General features: G+C 44.1%; 1 protein-coding gene across 1 annotated transcript; it reads left to right on the top strand.

Moving 5' to 3' along the window:
- The first annotated feature begins 9,896 nt into the window (after positions 1-9,896).
- On the top strand, positions 9,897-18,214 carry KCNV2 (potassium voltage-gated channel modifier subfamily V member 2). The gene is made up of 2 exons (XM_054185183.1): positions 9,897-11,336; positions 15,772-18,214. Exons 1-2 carry the CDS (start codon positions 9,897-9,899, stop codon positions 16,045-16,047), a joined length of 1,716 nt encoding a protein of 571 aa, XP_054041158.1. The 3' UTR covers positions 16,048-18,214.
- The last annotated feature ends 929 nt before the right edge of the window (positions 18,215-19,143 follow it).

Here is a 19,143-nt window from a genome sequence, read left to right as displayed (position 1 = left end):
GTACATCAATGAGTTGTCTTATTTTCTTGTTGCTAGCTCATTTCAAGAAAGTCTACGTAAAGAATCAGCAGTTCTCAGCCCAGTGTGTGACAGAATGTATAAATCAGGAGGAGCTGCTATCCAGAGGCAATGGCACATGCATCTGTCAGATCGCCCTGTAACTGAGCCCAATACAACTCACCGTTATACCACAAAAAGTAATCCAAGGTTGAATGTACCTCTTTGTTTTGTCTTTTTTTTTTTTTTTTTTTTTGGCAATATCATAAATTAAGTCAGGTTGAGATTCGTGACCTGGGTGGATGATTCTTGCTAGGGACGGGATGCAAACAGGGAAAAGGGAGTGATTGTTGGCTGGAACAGTATGAGGACAATACAGTTTACATACTCAGGAGGCTTTTTGCATTTCATGGCACAGGTGAGTGTCCAGCTCACTGCAGGATCCTGAAGTCTGAAAAGGGAATGCAAGCCACGCTGCTCAGCAGTCCAGGAATGGCTGCGTGGACTGAAGGACTGCTGTTCCACATGATAGACTTCAATCTATGGCTTCTACTTTGTGATTTTATCACTATCGAGGTTCAGATGGCTTTCCCTAGGTGTAGTGGCACTATTGTTTGTGCAGGGTCCTTCCACATTAAAAAAAAAAAAGCACTGTGCTGCTAGTCAAAAGTGCCTTTCTCATACATAAGAAAACAGCAAAACAAGAAAAAAAAACCCACAAGAGTAAATTCCTGGGAGTGAGAGGAAGTGCAAACACTTTGTATAAGCTTGTTCATACTTTCTCCCTTTTGGCAGTACAAAACAAATTCTCAAATCAAAACTGGCAGCTGAACTCTGTCAGCAAGAAAAGTGCTTATTGCCACAAAAGCGTAATGCTCAGAAAAACTAAAGCCTATCAATTGCAAGGGCCACCCCTCCCACACCCTTAGAGATGTGTTACTGTCATGGTTTGGTCTCTGCTCCCAGCGTATTTCCAGCTTCTCTACATACAGCTGATATTCATTCCCACTTATTAAGTAAAACTTGCTCTTGCTGCTGCTGTCGTGTGCTTTTTAATGTTTGTTTGTGTTCACTGCAGGGCTGGGACCAGCTGCCTGTGTCTGAAGAGCTGCTAATGTTTATGAATGAGCCACTGCATACAGTAAGCAAGGCCCAACAATATGCAATGCAGAAAATGCTGGCTGATTCTTCTGATGCTCGTTTCCAGGTTAAATCACTTTGTTCTTCAGCATCCCACCTGTAAAAAAGGGTTACGAACTCATTAAGCTAGAGGAATATGGTCCCATCCTTTTCTTGTGTGTCTCTCTTTCATATGCATGTTTGCTGCTGTAATGCATTGACTTGCTGAAGCACGTGCGAGATATGCCTATTTGCCCACAGTTTTTCTACTCCCATGAGCCACCTGACACATAGCCATTTCTGGATATGTAGCCTGCTAAACATCCCAGGTATCACTGTTGGGCACATTAACACTCAGGCTTATGGGTCATTACACGTAGGCAGAGCTGTGGTCTCTTTGTCCATACCCATAACATGTAGCGAACACAAAGCATTGAATTTATTTAATCTTGCAATGCAAGAGGGGTAAGTGAAAGTTGCATTATTTTGCATTTGCTGTGAGTTCAGAGCTTGTGCACAGCCAGCCTCCATGGCTCAGCTGGTGCCTATTGATCTCATACACCTTGGTAAGTTTGGCTGTGTCTGTACCTTCAAGCTCATGTGCATTCAGCTCATAGAAAATACACCCAATGTTATTTGAGGAGCCTCTCTGCAATAGTGTTTCATCCTACTTAATGTTTATGCTACCTTTTTTTCCCTATTAGCTCTGTCCTGCCCACTGTGGGACTAGCTAGCTCTTGCATAGGCTGGGAGATACCTGGTATGCAGAGGCAATTCCTGTTTTCTTTTCCTAAGTGTAAGAGCGCTTCATGCCCACATGTCCTGTCCCTGGCAGCCTTTGATTCACTGTGGTACCTCCCTCCTCATTGTCTCAGTGTCTTTATATGTGTGTGAGGTGACCCATTGCCTGCATAGATTACTAGTGCCGCTCTCTTACTGCTGTCCATGCCTATGCAAAGGTTGCCTTGCCTCTTGCTGGGATTCCAGAAGAAAGATAGCTTGCATGTCCGTACCTTCTTCTGAAGACCTTCTTCTCTTTTTCCTTTCATGTAGTGGCTGCTGTATAGCAATTGCCTGACGCAGATCCAAATTAAGACAAAATAATCCAGGATATTGGACCTTGGTCTCTTTTTGCCTCTCAGGGACTGCATGGGCTAAACTCCTTGGATTGTGTATAGGGTTAAAGCACAGGGATAACTGGGGCTTGCTTCCACTCTCTGGTCCTCCACATGCCTCCTATGCCTCACTTCATTTCTTGTTACAGTGTGGCTTCTTCAAAATAGTGAATCAATATTTTCTGGCTTTCCCTCTTACAGTTCATTGCAAGATCTTAGCCAAAAGACACTCCTTAAACAATACATGGTTGGGCTCAAGATTTAATAGAACATGCATCAATACACAACAATATCTTTTTTTTTTGCTGCCTAGAGGTTTGAGGTCTTCCTACCACTGCTAGTTATAATCCTCTCATATTTATTTTGCTAGTCTTTAACTGTTTTAACTATTAACTGCTTTAACTATGTTAACTATTTTTTGTTGTGTTTTATTCTGCTATTCTTTAACACCATCTGTATAACAATACTCCTTGTAGTCTTCTGATAGTACCAAATGTGCAGTTTAGGGCAGAATTGAGAGAGTTTTTGGCTTTATAGCGGAATCATACCTTGAACACGCCTAGTGCCTAGTAAGAGCTGGTACTACACACAGAGATGCTAATGGACCTCACATGATGCAGGTTTAAGAGCCAGGGTAAGCTGCTTCAGACTTCGGCTGACTAGGTCCCACTGTGTTCCTTGTGGGTAATTCTGCCTCAGTATGCTTTTAGGGGACATCCTGACAGGGACATTTCCCTGCAAAAGCATCTAGGGACCAGATACAGTAAACACGGTGGGTTTATCTGTATAAAAGGACACAAGTTACAACAATCAGCAGAAGTTCACAGGGAGAGGGAGGAGATGGCATGGAGTGGAAGAAGTGTAAAGAGATACTGACAAGGACACATTGATGCACAGCCAGCAATGGTAGCTCACATAGCTTGTCCGTGGTCCCTGGGCTCAGGTACGTTGCTGCCGCCACCAGGTACACCCCTTGGACATACATCACTGCTGTTGCCCTGGTTGACACAGCCTAACTGCTCAGGTACCAAGCTGCCAATTTAACCCCAGTCAGGTTTTGCAAGAGGATTACATAGTCCTCATTTGGATTCAATGATCCTTATTGGTCCCTTCCAACTTGAGATAGTCCATGATTCTATGGATAGAAGAAGAAAGGTCAAAAACAGGCAATCAGTAACAGTGGAGAATGCTTTCCAATCAACTAGACAGTGCTCTGGATACTGGCTTCCCGAGAACAGTGTTTTCACATGAGAAAACTATAATTAAAATGGAAGAGGATCATGAGAAGATGAGTCTTTGCAAGCCTTCATCTTAAGGAGTGCTGACTTTTCCCAGGATAGGGGACTCTATAACTGCAATGCTTTTTCACTGAGCAAATCAGCTACAGACTTGAGCGTGCTTGCTTTGTCTCGTTAAAAAAAAAAAAAAAGAGAATTTTTTAATTAAAATTACCTTAAAGAATTTATATGGCTCTGTAAGGCCTCAGTGGATTAGTTCCTACCTCACTAGAGGAACTGTTCATAGATCAGTAGTTTTTTAAGGTCAGGAAAGGCCTTCATAGTACAGACTTGTCCCTCTGCCTCTTGCCTGCATCTGGAGCTGGCTCTCTCTCTGCATTCTCTTTCCTTTTAGGTGAAGGCAACACTGAGGCATGGAGGCAGGGAACTGCACAGGCTCATGAGCTCCACCACAACATGTGAGCTGGAAGAGACGTGAGTGGCTGGGTGACGCTTATTAGTCCGCCCCTCAATTATCCTCTCTTCCCGCTCAGCCTGCCCTTCCTAAGCACCCGCTGGGTGGCTGCAGCAGCAGGGTTGGCAAGTAGAAAAAAATACAGAAATAGAGAAAGCAACAAGCAGGGAAGCATTTGTCCAGCAGCAGCATGGCACTCAGGGCTGAGAAAGCCTACCAGGGTGGAGGGTGCAAAGATGCCTGAAATGACAGAACAGGAAGGATCCTCTTGCTCACTGCTGCTTGTGTATAAGTCTAACTAACTGAGCTGGGTGGAGACAAGGAGACAAAGGGTAGAGTGATGGTTGCTTCAGCTCTGAGCAGATCTGGTATTTTGGCAAAGCTCTAGCTCAGGATTTGCTGGGTTTTTTTGTTTGGTGGGGTTTTTTTTGGTTTGGTTGGTTTGGTTTTGTTCTTTTTTTTTCTCTTGACAATCACTGTTTATAAAGAACTGGCGTGTGGAGAGGCAGACAGAACAGAATCCTAATTTTCCTACTCCCTGAGTCACCCCTCACAGTTTTAGCACAGTCAGTCTGCCTTCAGCCCTATTATGCTTTTTTGAGTGCCCTAATATGATACACAGGACATTAATAATTATTGCATTATTAATAATCACCATTAGCAGTATTTTCCACGTTGTCAACATAGCTGGAGAGGTCACTAGAGGTTAATGAAAGAGCATGGCTGGACGCTTTGAAACAAACCCTCAGGTAATTTTTCAGTGCAATTCCCTATGGATAGGTGAGCATGTTATTTCAATTCTCCAAGATGTTAAAGTAGTTTGAGCCACAGTTTTTAGCACAATGTCAGAATTACTGAGTGAATTTCTAGGGTCATTGTTCAAGTAGGTCAGAATAGATGATCTTACAGGCCTTTCCTGACCTTAAAAAACTACTAATCTATGAACAGTTCCTCTAGTGAGGTAGGAACTAATCCACTGAGGCCTTACAGAGCCATATAAATTCTTTAAAGTAATTTTAATTAAAAAATTCTCTTTTTTTTTTTTTTAACCAGACAAAGCAAGCACGCTCAAGTCTGTAGCTGATTTGCTCAGTGAAAAAGCATTGCAGTTATAGAGTCCCCTATCCTGGGAAAAGTCATCACTCCTTAAGATGAAGGCTTGCAAAGACTCATCTTCTCATGATCCTCTTCCATTTTAATTATAGTTTTCTCATGTGAAAACACTGTTCTCGGGAAGCCAGTATCCAGAGCACTGTCTAGTTGATTGGAAAGCATTCTCCACTGTTACTGATTGCCTGTTTTTGACCTTTCTTCTTCTATCCATAGAATCATGGACTATCTCAAGTTGGAAGGGACCAATAAGGATCATTGAGTCCAATTCCCTGCTTCTCACAGGACTACCTAAAACTAAACCATATGACTAAGAGCACTGTCCAAATGCTCCTTGAACTCTGACAGGCTTGGTGCTGTGACCACTTCCCTTGGGAGCTTGTTCCAGTGACCAGCCACCCTCTCAGTGAAGAACCTTTTCGTAACATCCAATCTTAACTTCTGTTGCAGCTTCATTCCATTTCTTCACATTCTATTGCTGGTCACCAGAGAGAGGAGATCAGCACCTCCCTCTCTGCTGCCTCCCTTGAGGAAGTTGTAGACTGCCAGTTGAGACTGCCCCTCAGCCTTCTTTTCTCCAAGCCAAGCAAACCAACTGACTTCAGCCACTCCTTGTATGTTTTACCCTTGAGGCCTTTCACCATCTTGGTTTCCCTCCTCTGGACATACGCTAAGAGTTTGAATTCCTTCTTACGCTGAGACACCCAAAACTGCACACAGTACTGGAGGTGGGGCCACACCAGTGCAGTGCCGAGTGGGACAATCACCTCCCTCTACCAGCCGGCTACGCTGTGCCTGATGAACCCCAGGACATGGTTGGCCCTTTTGGCTGCCAGGGCACACTTTTGACTCATATTCAACTTGCCATCAACCCAAACCCCCAGATCTCTTTCCATGCGGCTGCTCTCCAGCCTCTCATCCTCCAGTTTTTACATATAATCAGGATTACCCCATCCCAGGTGGAGAATCCTGCACTTGCTCTTGTTAAATTTCATATGGTTGGTGATTACAGATTTCTCTGTAAGGCCTCTCTGCCCTCAATGGAGTACAAAGTTCCTTGTAGTTTAGTATCATCGGCAAACGTACATTTTATTCCTGCATCCAGATCATTTATAAAAAGATTAAAGAGCACTTGCCCTAAAATTGAGCCCTGGGGAACCCTGCTGGTGACTGGCTGCCAACCTGATGTAACCCCATTTACTAAAACTCTTTGAGTTTGACCCATCAGCAAATTGCTCACCCAATGTATTGCGGACTTGTCTAGATATGTGCTGGACATTCTGTCCAGAAGGATACTGTGACAGACAGTATCAAAAGCTTTGCTAAAATAAAACTTGGTCAACTAGAAGGGTGACCTAGTCATAAAAGAAAATTAATTTGGTTAAGCAGGACCTTCCCCTCGTGAACTCATGCTGGCTATGACCATTGATTGCATTGTCTCTCAAGTGTTTTTCAGTAACTCCCAGAATAACCTTCTCCATAATTTTAACAGGCACTGAACTGAGACTGACAGGGCTGCAATTACCAGGGTCTTCCTTCTTACCCTTCTTGAAAATTGGGACAACATTTGCCAGCTTCCATTCAGGTGGGACCTCTCCAGAATCCCAAGACCATTGAAAAACAATGAAGAGAGGTCCCGCAATAACATTGGCCTACTCTTTCAGCACCCTGCAATGAATCCCATCAGGCCCCATAGAGTTATCTGCATCCAGCTGGAGCATCAAGTCTTCAACAAGTTCAGGGCTGGCTGTGAGTTTATCATTCCCCCAGTCAGAGTCTCCCAATGCAGGGTTCGTAGGAGTCCCAGGGCCCATTATTGGTGTTGAAGACAGAGGCAAAGCAGGCATTAAACTTCTCTGCTTTGCCTACATCTCTATTTATGAGGTGAATGACCTCATCAAGTAATGGACCAGTGTTATCTCTGGTCCTCCTTTTGCTGTTAACATATTTTAAAAAGCCCTTTTTTTTGTCTTTCACAGTGCTGGCCAGCTTGAACTCTAATTGAGCTTTGGCCACACAAATTTTCTCCCTGCAGAGGTGAACAGCATCTCTGTTGTCCTCCTGTGTTGCCTGTCCTTGCTTCCAGTGTCCATACACTTTCCTTGTCCACCTAAGTTCTAGAATAACATCCCTGCTCAGCAAAGCCAGCCTTCTGCCCCACTTGCTTGGCTTCTGACACTTTGGAATTGCCTGCTCCTGAACTCTTAAGAGATGGCTCTTAAGAAGTGACCAGCATTCATGGACCCCAGTACCTTCAAAAGCAGGTTCCTAGGGTACCTTGCTACCTAGCTCTTTCAGAAGCCTGAAGTTTGCTCCTCCCCATACAAGAAGATGTTATGCAATTCCTATTAATGGCACTTACAAAGATTAGCAGCACACTGAATAAGGTAGCTAAGGAAAAAAAAAAGGGGGGGAATGTCTTTTCTGCCCACTTCATTTTCTTATCTATCTAGGCTGAGAGTCTAGCAGCTCAGAGCCAAGCTTCATTCCAAAGTGAAGAACATTAAAAAAAGCAATTTTGTTTTACCTATTCTGTCAGTTAGAGGCAAGTTTGAGCAGAGCGTACTAGGTGCCTGAGAGCTTCATTCCCAAGAATATCTAGGGCAAAGCTATTAGTCTGAGCAGAAGCAAAGCTAGCAGTCTTTCTTGCTTTGCTTAGTAGTGATGTCCAAGATCTTAGTCCAGGTGCATGAGGTGTTGACATGTGACAGTCATGAAGTTCACCCTACAGAAGCACCCGCTACTGCTGTATGGTGTGAGAAATAATGTCTTGAGTAGTGAGCAATAAGCCTTACTGGGTACTTCTCAGAAGTGAGAACAGGGAGCCTGATAAAAACAAAATGAAGTGCTACAGTGGAGGATGGCAAGACGAATGTGATTATAGCCTAGCCTGAATCTTGATTAAGAAACATTCAGGAGTTTGTGGTAGCAAAACAATGGCACTGCAGACTACTATTTTTCTTATGTCTGACTCAGTTTGCTTAGGAGAAAGAAACAGCCTTGAAATTGGACATTAATTTGCGTTAAGGTTGCTAACAAAGGATTCAGCATGGCATTGTTTAATAAGCAAACGGCAAAGCAGATTGGTATCTGTAATAAGGCACTGACAATCCCTATTAATAGGGGCCTTGCCTTTTTTGCATCACGAAAGAGAATGGGCAGTGGAGACAGATTCAGGAAGCAAAACATTTTCAAGTGCGGCTAAATATGAATTGGCAGGCCTTAAATAGTGTGACCTGAAGAAACCTTGCACTGTTCAGCCTGATGCACCCAGTGTGATGGAGCCTTAGAACAAAAGTATTGCAAAATGCTCAGCTATGATGTCTTCCTGTTTGTCAAGAGTTAGTAAATATAAATATAAAAGCTACAATTGGGGGTACGGAAAAGGGGGAAAAGAATGGCTGATTCTCATGGCAACAGCAATTGCTTCAGATAGGACACCACCAAACCAACAGTATTAGGGTTTTCAGGCGCAAGAGCACGAGATTAATGACACAAGAACAGGAGCTTAAGGACAACAAAGGAAAAACATTGCTGCAGAGTCTCTGGGATACACTGTCCCGGTCGCTTGCGTGAAAGGGTAGGGAGCTGTGAGTGGAAGGCAGGCTACAGGATTACAGATGGAAGGTTTTCCAGACGAGCGAGGGTTTTGCCAAAGCTAGCAGCTTTCTAGTGCCTTGTCCCTTCCTGCCCCAGACCGGATACAGGTGGAATAATGAGCTGGAGTTAAGAAGCTGTAACTCAGGGACTAAGAGCATGCCAAAGCAGCCGTCCCTTTACTGTGTATATCTTCTGCTTTATGGGAGCTCTAGCTCAGCTGAAGTGCTCCCAGTGACAAAGGGAAGTAAGCTGGCTTTCAGGGTGCTCATTGTCACTAAAGATGCTTGCACCAGCTCAACTAGAGCTGAGGATGAAATCTCCATCAAAACCAAGAGAAAGCATCTCTCCTGTACTACTAGGTACCTAGTGTGGCTTTATGCTGTTAAACATGCCCTCCAAGAGAAACAAGAGCGGCCTTTATTCTGTTTCTCAGCATCTCATGAAGAGTTTGAAGTGAAGTAGCATGCTGGAAACCCCTTCACACCCCTGCTCTTCACTTCCACTGTGTCCAGAGGAGCATGAGACCTGCACTCCCATAGCACAGCCAAAGCTTCAGGAACAGACTGAGACTTTCCTCAGCCCTTAACTAGATGGAGGTATTCTAACTGGGAATAAAAAGGGACAACTTCTATTTGCTCACCATTGGAAAACATTGTAAGAGCTGCTGTAGTGAATTCCTACCCAGTATCTGCATATCAATTATTAATTATTTTCATTAAGGAAAACCAAGACATGCTATACTCACGTAGGTGAAAGAAATCTGTAATGTTCTCTCTCTCCCCCTTTCTCTCCCCCTTCTGCCCCTCATATATTTTCATTTTGAGATTATCCTTTATCCATACATACTTGAATTAGGAAAATGTATGGATTTTATTAGCAATAAAACTTTAGGGGTTTTTTTCCACTACTGATTTTTCATAGATTTATGGATCCATAATCATTCACGTCACAGCCTGAGGGAGATGAGGCTGGAACGGGATAATAGCCCTTAAATCCCCTTCTCTAAGCACTCAGATCTTCCCTGTCAGCAAGATTAAAACGGTCAACAGCAGTCTTCATGTGTCTATATCCCACACGGAGCTTTCACAACAACTGGAGTGGTGGCTGGCAGGGAGAAAAACGCAAACCCGCTGCTGTGCATGATACTACTGAGATAAAGAGAGAAGAAAACAGGATTGTCAGCCTTTGTAGTGTTGGAAAGGACTGGTGTTAATTCCTTGACCAGGTGAATGCAAAGAAGGGAGAAGAGTAAGGAAAAATAGTATGTTCCAGTTTAACATGCGGCGACAGTTTCCTTTCCTAAAACATAAAGGCAGAGAGAGGGAAGCACCAAATGTCCTCCCACAGCCCGACACGGGAAAGGATAATGAAGGCAGGCATGTAGACAAGCAGAGCAGCATTTCTGCTACTGCTCGATTGAACTCCCAGCCCTTACTGCTCCTGGGACCTGAGGGGAATTACAACTATTATGTGGACGATGAAGATGAGGAAGAAGAAGAGAAAGAACAAGGAAAATGGCCAGACGGAGACATATTTGAGGGCGAAAACAAGCTCTCATCATCTATTCCTTGCTCCCCTGCCCTTTTGTCTGGAGCGCCAGCCACAGCTTCCACTTCATCCATCCTGAACATCAATGTTGGTGGCCAAAGCTACCGCCTCACCTACCAGGCAGTGGCCATCTATCCCAAGACCCGCCTGGGACGCCTGGCTACCTCCACTGACCGTCGCTGCCAGCTGGGCCTGTGCGATGACTACGCTGCCCACGTAGATGAGTATTTTTTTGACCGGGACCCGGCCGTCTTCCAGCTGGTGTACAACTTCTATGCCTCGGGGGTGCTGCGGGTGCGGGACGAGCTGTGTCCCCGTAGCTTCCTGGAGGAGCTGAGTTACTGGGGTGTGCGGCTCAAATACACACCTCGCTGTTGCCGCATCTGCTTCGAGGAGCGCCGTGACGAGCTGAGCGAGCAGCTGAAGGTCCAGCGTGAGCTGCGCTCCCAGGCAGAGGGTCAGGAGAACGAACAGCTCTTCCACCATATGCGCTACTACGGTCCCCAGCGCTGGCGCCTCTGGAACCTCATGGAGAAGCCCTTCTCCTCTGTCACTGCCAAGGTGATGGCAGTGGCCTCCAGCTTCTTTGTGCTTATCTCTGTGGTGGCCCTGGCACTCAACACAGTGGACGAGATGCATCAGGTAGACCGGAAGAGCGGGGAGAGCCGGCCTGTCTTGGAGCACATTGAGACCCTGTGCATCGCATTCTTCACACTGGAGTACCTGCTGCGCTTGGTCTCTACCCCAGACCTGCGCCGCTTTGCCAGCAGCGCCCTCAATGCCGTAGACCTCATTGCCATCCTGCCCCTCTACCTGCAGCTGCTGCTCGAATGTTTTGCTGATGATGACCAGCCCCGAGGTCGGGGGTCTCAACACGAGCACGATATCGAGAAGGTGGGACGCGTGGGCAAGGTGGGACAAGTGCTTCGCATCATGCGCCTCATGCGCATCTTCCGCATCCTCAAGCTGGCCCGCCACTCCACAGGGCTGCGTGCCTTTGGCTTTACCTTGCGCCAGTGCTACCAGCAGGTGGGCTGCCTTTTGCTCTTCATTGCCATGGGCATCTTCGCCTTCTCTGCCATGGTCTACACCGTGGAGCATGATGTGTCCAGTACCAACTTCACCAGCATCCCGCATGCTTGGTGGTGGGCTGCCGTAAGTAAACACATCTCACCTTGCTGGGTAGCCAGAGACCCTCCCTCCCTTCCCCTCCCCTTCCTTGCTAGAGTCGCTGATAGTCTTGAAAACAGCAGGCTCAGATCAGTGAACATCTGCTCTGAATTCTGAGCTTACAGGACATATGCACTCACTCACGCACACACACACATGCACTCATTCATCTCTCTTGTAAGCTTAAATCAAGGCTTAATCAGGCAGACAGTGTTGAAATTCCCATCTGACCAAATGCAGACAGCACTTGCACTTTTAAAGAAGTGGGCAAAGAGACAGGAAAGAAAAGCATTTCCCCGTTTAATCCCATTGCCAGTGTTGCGCAAAAAAAAAAAAAAAAAAAAAAAGCTTGCATCAGGCTAGCTGGTTGCAGGTGAACACAGGATTTTAATTCTTGTTCTTTTTGCAGATCTACTGTGATCCATCATACAACTGCAAGATGGTAAGACTATTAGCTATAGGCTGGTCACTCAAATTTGCAAAGCCAAAGCTCTCACAGAGGTTTGGTGGTTAAAAATGCATTAGGACCAACACAAGCTGTTTTACACAAGAGATTGTGTTCTGTTCCTTAGGTGGCGCATGTAAAGCACACATCTGTGCACACAAAAAACATTGGTGGTTATTTATACCATGCCAGACTTGCAGAGGAATAAATACAAAAAAGAAGCAGAATGGCTCAAGGGGTTGATAAGGGGATAAACTGCCTTCTACATCTAGGTCACTGGTTTGAATCCCACATCAGTCAGTACTGAGAGCTGGTTAATGTCACCTTGAATCTTTTTTTGCAAGCTATACCAGAAAGAGTGTGATTTTAGCTCCATCCCAAACACTTGGAGTGAAGGTAACTGGCTGCGTTTCAGCTGAAAAGCCTCAGAAATGAAGAGAGAATGACCTCGTTTCTAGAGATTGCCACTGGGTTAGTGCTGTAAGGCATTTGGGCACGTCTCCTTGAGAGGTCTGAACTGTCACTGACCTGTACTATACTGTGTTATGTGAAGGGGTGGTTTTGAGGCAGCATTTTCCAGGCTGTTGGGTTCGCATCTTTCAGGAGCATGAAGACCTAGCAGGGAACACAGAGGTGTGAGAGTTTAAAGTCCTCCACCTTGCTTAAATGCTTCCTGGCTTTGGCAATGTCCTGGCAGAACTGTTCCAGCATCCCAAACTTGGAATTCAACTCTAAAAGGTTTGGGAAGCAGTTCAACTCCAGAATTGAATCACATTAACACCCAAGGAAAGACATAGATTCACTTACAGAAGGGTAAGCAATACTTCCCAAACTATTGTGAGATCAAAATGGTAGTTATATCCTTCAAGGTGAGCTGTGGGGACAAAAGAAACACTTCTGGGTTTATCAAGGCTAGCAGACAATGTAGAGGGAGCTGCAGGCTGTAAGCAAATGCTTACCCGATAATCTTCATGTGCAAGTATGGCAGTTTCAAAATTATAATTTTTACAGTGTTTTGGTAGGGAAGGGGGTGGTTTTATCAAGGGCATTGGGGAGAGGGGGAAGTTGATCCCTGCCTGTGCTGCTGCCTGCAGCCCCTCAGAGCTGGAAAACAACAGCTCTGTTATGCTGCTGAAGATGTGTGTATCTATAGCAGCCTTTATCAAATCAGAGGGTAGCTAGATGTTGCAGGTGCTGAGAGAAGGCTAAGGGCCCATATCTTGGCTGTTCATAACTCTAAGGCTTGTTCCAGTCTGTCATCACGTACATGTTGTTTCACAGCATCTTATGGTGGGCTCCATAATCCATGTTTATGGTAGAGGCACAGGAGCACTTCTGACCCCCTGGGGCTGGCTACGTCCCAGTCGCTTCCCTGGGGAAGGAAGCCCATGCAAATGGTCTGGAAAGGAGTCAGAAGATCTGCTTATGCTGGTTGACCAGCATAGGCACTGGATGCACCAAGCTGTGTATGGGGCCCACAAGACAGCAACTGCAACCCATCCAAGGTCACTTCTCCTGGCCAGAATGCCTGGAAGCCCACGGCCTAGACTTTTGGTTCAGCAACAGCTGATGAGATGTGGTAGTTTCCCATACATATGTTCATAGTGATTCAGTGCATCGCAGAAAACCTGGCCCTACAGACAGATGTAGGCATTTATATATGTACATGCATACATACATGTGCTGAATATCTTTTAAGCTGGGGCACGGGAAGGAGGGAAAAATCAGAGCATAAAGGAAAGGGTTGTGTAACATCAACTTCACAGTGATATACATAGGTTATGAAAAAATTCGTGCTTCATACATTGCTAAAATAAGGACATTAGCCTTATATTTTGTTTTGTGAACATGCAGGATATATGCAAAATCTTTAGGGCTCATTTCTGCAAGCTGGTGACACCATGATAATTTAGATTCTCCTAAGAAACCTGTATGACTAGGATTACATGAAAAAGGCCTTTTTAGCTGATCAAGTGTCTCCAAAAGAGGAGCTGTAGCATGCACATTGCAATTCCAAGGCAAAAAACTCTTTTTAAAGCCTATTCATTCTTTAAGAGTGAAAATTAAGATATCCAGATCACTCTAATTTCATTAAAATCCAGCAGCATTCGTGGTCTCTCACATACAGGAGAAGTATCCCTCCCAAATGGCCACAGGTGATGTAGAAGACTATGCCAGTGGAACAGAAACTTACCACAGGATAATGGTTTTGTTCTGGCTGGTAGAGATAAACATCTTGCCTTCATCTCAGTATTTATTTTTGGAGATATTTATCCTGTATTATCATTCAAATCCAGTGACTTAATTTCCATTAAACCAAGTGACTAATCCTTTTTATTCCACAGGAAGCACCAGGTGCATCCTACAAATGTGCTTACCCAGTGCTGTCTCATGTACCCTAATGCTTTCTTCATTTGAAATAACATTTTATTTAGCATGTTAGAGGATGACAGGCTGCCTGCTGCGACCTTCCAAAGACTTATTTCAGTGCTAGAGCCACAAGGGCATTACAGTGAAAGTCCTACTGCCTGTGGTTATTTCTGCCAAAGTTTTAGATTACTGTTTCACAGATACACACAATGTGTTGAGATACTGTGAAAAAAATAAAATAAAATTCATTGGCTGAAAAAGATCCCTTGCGCAGACTAGGAAGTGCCAGATGGCAAAAGTATGCAAGCTTTACCTGCCAGAGAAAAATGAATTATATTTACAAAATGTAAAAACTATAAACAATCAAGATGTGTGGAAGTATACACATTAGGAGTTATTTCATGCTGAATGTTTGGCAGTACATCTTTCGTATGTAGCATCCCCATAAGCAAACATCCATGAAACAGAATTTTACAAAGATAAAATTGCAGTACTTGGTGTAGTCCTGGGTCCATATAACACACAGTTCCTTCGTATACCCATAGGCTAAAAAGAGAAAATGTTGATGGTGGAGAAGAAAAAAGTCTGTGAAATTACGTGGACAATGTGATGGCAAAATGTACAGATTCATATAAAGCGATATACTAAACACTATCACTCCCACAAAAAAACCCAACAAAACAAACAAACAAACAAAACCCCAAACATTTCAAACAACCCCCAAACCCTTCTTCAAAGGGGAATTCAGTAAAAAATTCCCGTCTGTGTACCTGTCAGATAAAACAAGCTGGAATATTCCTTACTGAAGGCGCACGTACACCTTACTTTTGTAACCTCTGACGTACAGCTGAGCAGGAAGATCAAACAATTTAGCACTATAAATACATATGTTGCGAGCATACACTGCAAGCAGAAACTTCCAGGCAACAGAGAAAAACCTTTGTTTTTTCTACATCTCCTTGTATGTACGTAACCATTAAAGGGGATTTTATCTATCAATCAGCTTCAAAGTCCTGGGACACTTCTTCCTATAGTGCAAACATTATAAAAATATGTTTCACAGTTAGCTGAAGCTTTTCATGTGTTTTTCATTAGTTTGTAAAATATATATGACAAACAAAGGTAACACTCAAAACACAACCCTCAGAATAAGCCCCCAAATACTGGGTTTTATAAGCACACTGGATTTAGCCACAGGGCATCTGTTCCAAGTGACACGATGAGGGAGCAGGGCTGCAGTTATCACTGGATTTGCGCGGTCACGGAGTCATCTCTATCCGCTCACCGCAGCTGAGCAAACCTACCTTCTGGACAGGCTGGTGTGGAAATTGTTTGGAAATTCCATCTGCAGGACAAAGCTTTTAAAAATCCTCCTGAAAGCTGTCAAACTGCACTGTTGTCTTTCTTTACTGCATGAGAGGGATTTTATGTAATTAGGGATTTTTGCATAAAATGGTCAGTACAGGAAAAAAAGGCAGCAGAGAGCATTTCAGATTTACCGTGCAAAGTGCAAAGATGCTAACTTCAAGATTGTCCCTGATCCCTGAACGTATCTGTTTGTTTGTTTCTTCTCAGCTAATGAGGTGAATGTTTGTTTGCCTGTAGGTCAGCATCTCTACAGTGGGATATGGAGACATGTGTCCAGAAACACACCTTGGCCGCCTGTTTGCTTTCCTCTGCATTGCTTTTGGAATAATCCTGAACGGCATGCCCATCTCCATTCTCTACAACAAATTCTCAGACTATTACAGCAAGCTTAAGGCCTACGAGTACACGGCTCTCAAGAAAGAAAGAGGGAAGGTGGACTTCACACGGAGAGCCATGAAGAAAATATCTGAATGCTGTGGAGAAAGTGCAACCCGCCCTTTATCGCAGCACTGATACAGTTTGTGCTTTGGATATTGGGAGGGAACAGAGAAGCCCAAGGAGAAAGAAGAAAAACAGATCAGCCAAGCTAACTGAAGATAAACTGAGAAGGCCAAAAGTAACAAAAATAGATAGTGAAACCTGTTTTGAAGGGAGTTGTTTTCAAAAGAAAAAAGGTTCAGCGTACAACAATTTTTTTTTTTGGCTTTGCTAGGCTGTGAGCAGCATTTCAGCGCTCACCAACTATCTGGAATGACATTCTTCAGATTAATGATGCAGAAGCTCTGAATTAGACCCACGTGAAGATGTAACCCACTGCTACTGATTAGACCCACAATAAAGACACGCCATAATCAAACCAAAGAAAAACAAATTGTTGCCATTAAGAGTCAGCCACCTCACTGCTGCCAAGGCAGTCTCAAAAATTAAACAAATAGAATACCCAATATACTGACTGCACTGCTTTCAAAACTGGCAAAACAGCCTAGAGTGTTTACCTGAATATTAGCAGCATCTATATTCCTTAAGCTTTCAGCTTCTGTTTCCACTGTCAAGATAGCTGTGCTTCACTGTTTCAATCATATTTTTCAAAGGCAGCCCTACAAATGATTCCCATTTTCATACCTAGGCAAGCAACACACTGCTGTTAGTATTTCTCCACCCCAGCCCCCCCAGTCATCTGTCATTATGCCAAGAACTAGTGAAGAAGTCTGGAGTCCGAGTTGATAAATGTCACTGATCCATTTTGAAAAATTTCCAAACCAAAACCTTCTTTAGGTATAGGATTAAGTGATAAACTAAATTTATTTTGCAGCATTTAATGTATCTACTTATTGAATTGTTAGAATAATAATAGGCCCGTTATGGGGCGTTAAGTGTTAAAGCAGCATTTAAAAAAATAATCAAATTAAACATGTAATGGATAATATCTCATAAAGACTTTTCATACAAAGGATCTTATCAGTACTTATCTGTAAAGAATTTTAAATATAATTTAAAGTAAAAATACTTTGTCTAGTACACACAGCAATTAAGGACACAATTCTGACACCTTAGCTCAGCCCTAGTAGTACCTTACTTCCTAAGACTACTGAGCCTTCCTGCACAGCTGGATGCATTTTCTCATGCATCGGAAACTCACCCCAAAACCTACACAACAACTAACAACAACAACAATTAAATGGAATCAGAGTTTCATGTATTGGCTCGCAGCACATCAGGAGAGTTCTTTTTACGTAAAAGCAGTCATACCAATTTTGGAATAGTAACCTGAATAACAGATCTGAAAGAATAGTTATTTTATTGATACTCAGACACAAATAGTGTAAAAAAACAGGGTCACAAAAAGAAGCAGTGGTAACAGTCACTGATAGGACCCATGGCTGTTACTCAGCAGCACTCTTTTTGCAAAACGTGAAGGCAGAGATGCATTTTAAAATTCTTGAACTCTCACGTTGTGTCTGTGCTGCCCTGCTGAATGCAAATCGCTGCATTCAAATCTCAGAGCCACACTGAAGACAATGGTGTGAAGCTGACTCTTGGGACAGATGAGGGTGAAAAAGTTCATTAATTTTGCCACATTGATGCAAATTGTGTCAAGCATAGGGACATTTCTTCTTTCAGTAGTGAGAAGGTAATTAGTAACCAACTTGCTCTTCTCATTCTCTACCTCCAGACAAATGTATCATAAGCCCATCTGTCATTTTGTTCTTTAGGAATGACAGTCAGCACATTGTGTGCTGATCAGTGCTGTTAAAAGCTAAACCATGTCTTTAAGGCACAGCTGAGCCCTGGGAGTTGAACGTGATAGATGTTTGCTGTTCTGGACTGCACACAATGCAGCAGGCACAATCCTGGCACTCACTGAGAAGAATAGCTGCTTTACGTTGGCTCTACAGATGATAACGCATTTCCATGGCACTTCTGCGCAGCAACAGGACGAGGAGCTTCCTGAAGACACAGGAAACCTCTCTTATAGACCCCCACTGCATTTCAGTGAGGTGGCATGTTATAAGCGTGCAAAAACACGACTGTGCTTTATTTTCAACATGTAGCTTAGGTTAGAACCACGAAAAGGACTTAAATGTTGGGATTACCCAACTTCCCAAGATACGGGACACCCTAAATTAATTTCCTTGTCTGAAAGAATCAGTACTTGCATATACCATGCAAATGGGATGCAGATGCCCAGCCTTGCACGGCATGTTCAGCAGCTTCTTGCCACCCAGAATGCCACCCACCTCAGCACCTACTCTGCTGAGGCTGGGCTTACTCATCGCCTCAGGCTTGACACAAATCACCAGTCTTGTTTTCCAACCTGCTTGCCTCACATGCAGGACCCATTCAAGTAGATGTTCTCCAAGACATGTAAGGGAATAGGCTTTCCACACAAAACAGGAGCAGGAGAAAAAGGACTGTCCTCTCCCTTAATCAGGAGCCAGAATTGAATGTTCTCCGCAAGCGCTTTCTTATCTGTCCAACAAGATTTTAATGCACAAGTCTCATAGTACCGCCCTAACTATTTAAATACAGCTTGAAGTGGGTCTCTCCCACCCCTTTAGCTGAAGCTGTTCCACTTTGCACGGAGTAAATAATGACCCACCAGGTGACAGTAAAAGAAAGCCAGTACAGCTTGGTGTTTGCAGCACTCGGTGGGGTGGAAAGGTGTGGGTCACAGGCCCTGCTTCAATAAAGAGCTATGAAAGTACCCTGACCAAGCAGCAAAATCTTCACAAACACTCACTCCCCTCTGGCTCAAGCGATTTTTGGTTGAAGGATTTAGTCTGGAAGGGCTCCAGAGTCAGTCCCTGCACACTGCAGCCACACGACGGCACAACTCTTACTGAGAGCACCCTACAGGCTAATGGCCACAAGCCAAAGCGCTTCCCAACATGGAGAAGACCAATTTTTGTCCCCTAAGGAGAAGGTGACATTGTAACCAGCACCACCAGGTCCCACCTGAGTGCTCTGAACAACAAGGCCATCACACCTTGGGCAGCTCAGCTTTCCTAGCAGCTGCCTCACTCTTCTTTCTCAGTGCACTTTGCCCCCTCATCCATCCACCATCCAAGTCCCACCATCTCGCTGATGGAAGCTTTGGTACCTTTCTGA

The sequence above is a fragment of the Rissa tridactyla genome, chromosome Z (assembly GCF_028500815.1).
Source record: "Rissa tridactyla isolate bRisTri1 chromosome Z, bRisTri1.patW.cur.20221130, whole genome shotgun sequence".
Taxonomy (NCBI): Eukaryota; Metazoa; Chordata; class Aves; order Charadriiformes; family Laridae; genus Rissa; species Rissa tridactyla.
Note: the sequence above shows the minus strand (reverse complement) of the source record. Positions and strands in the feature narration are given on the sequence as shown.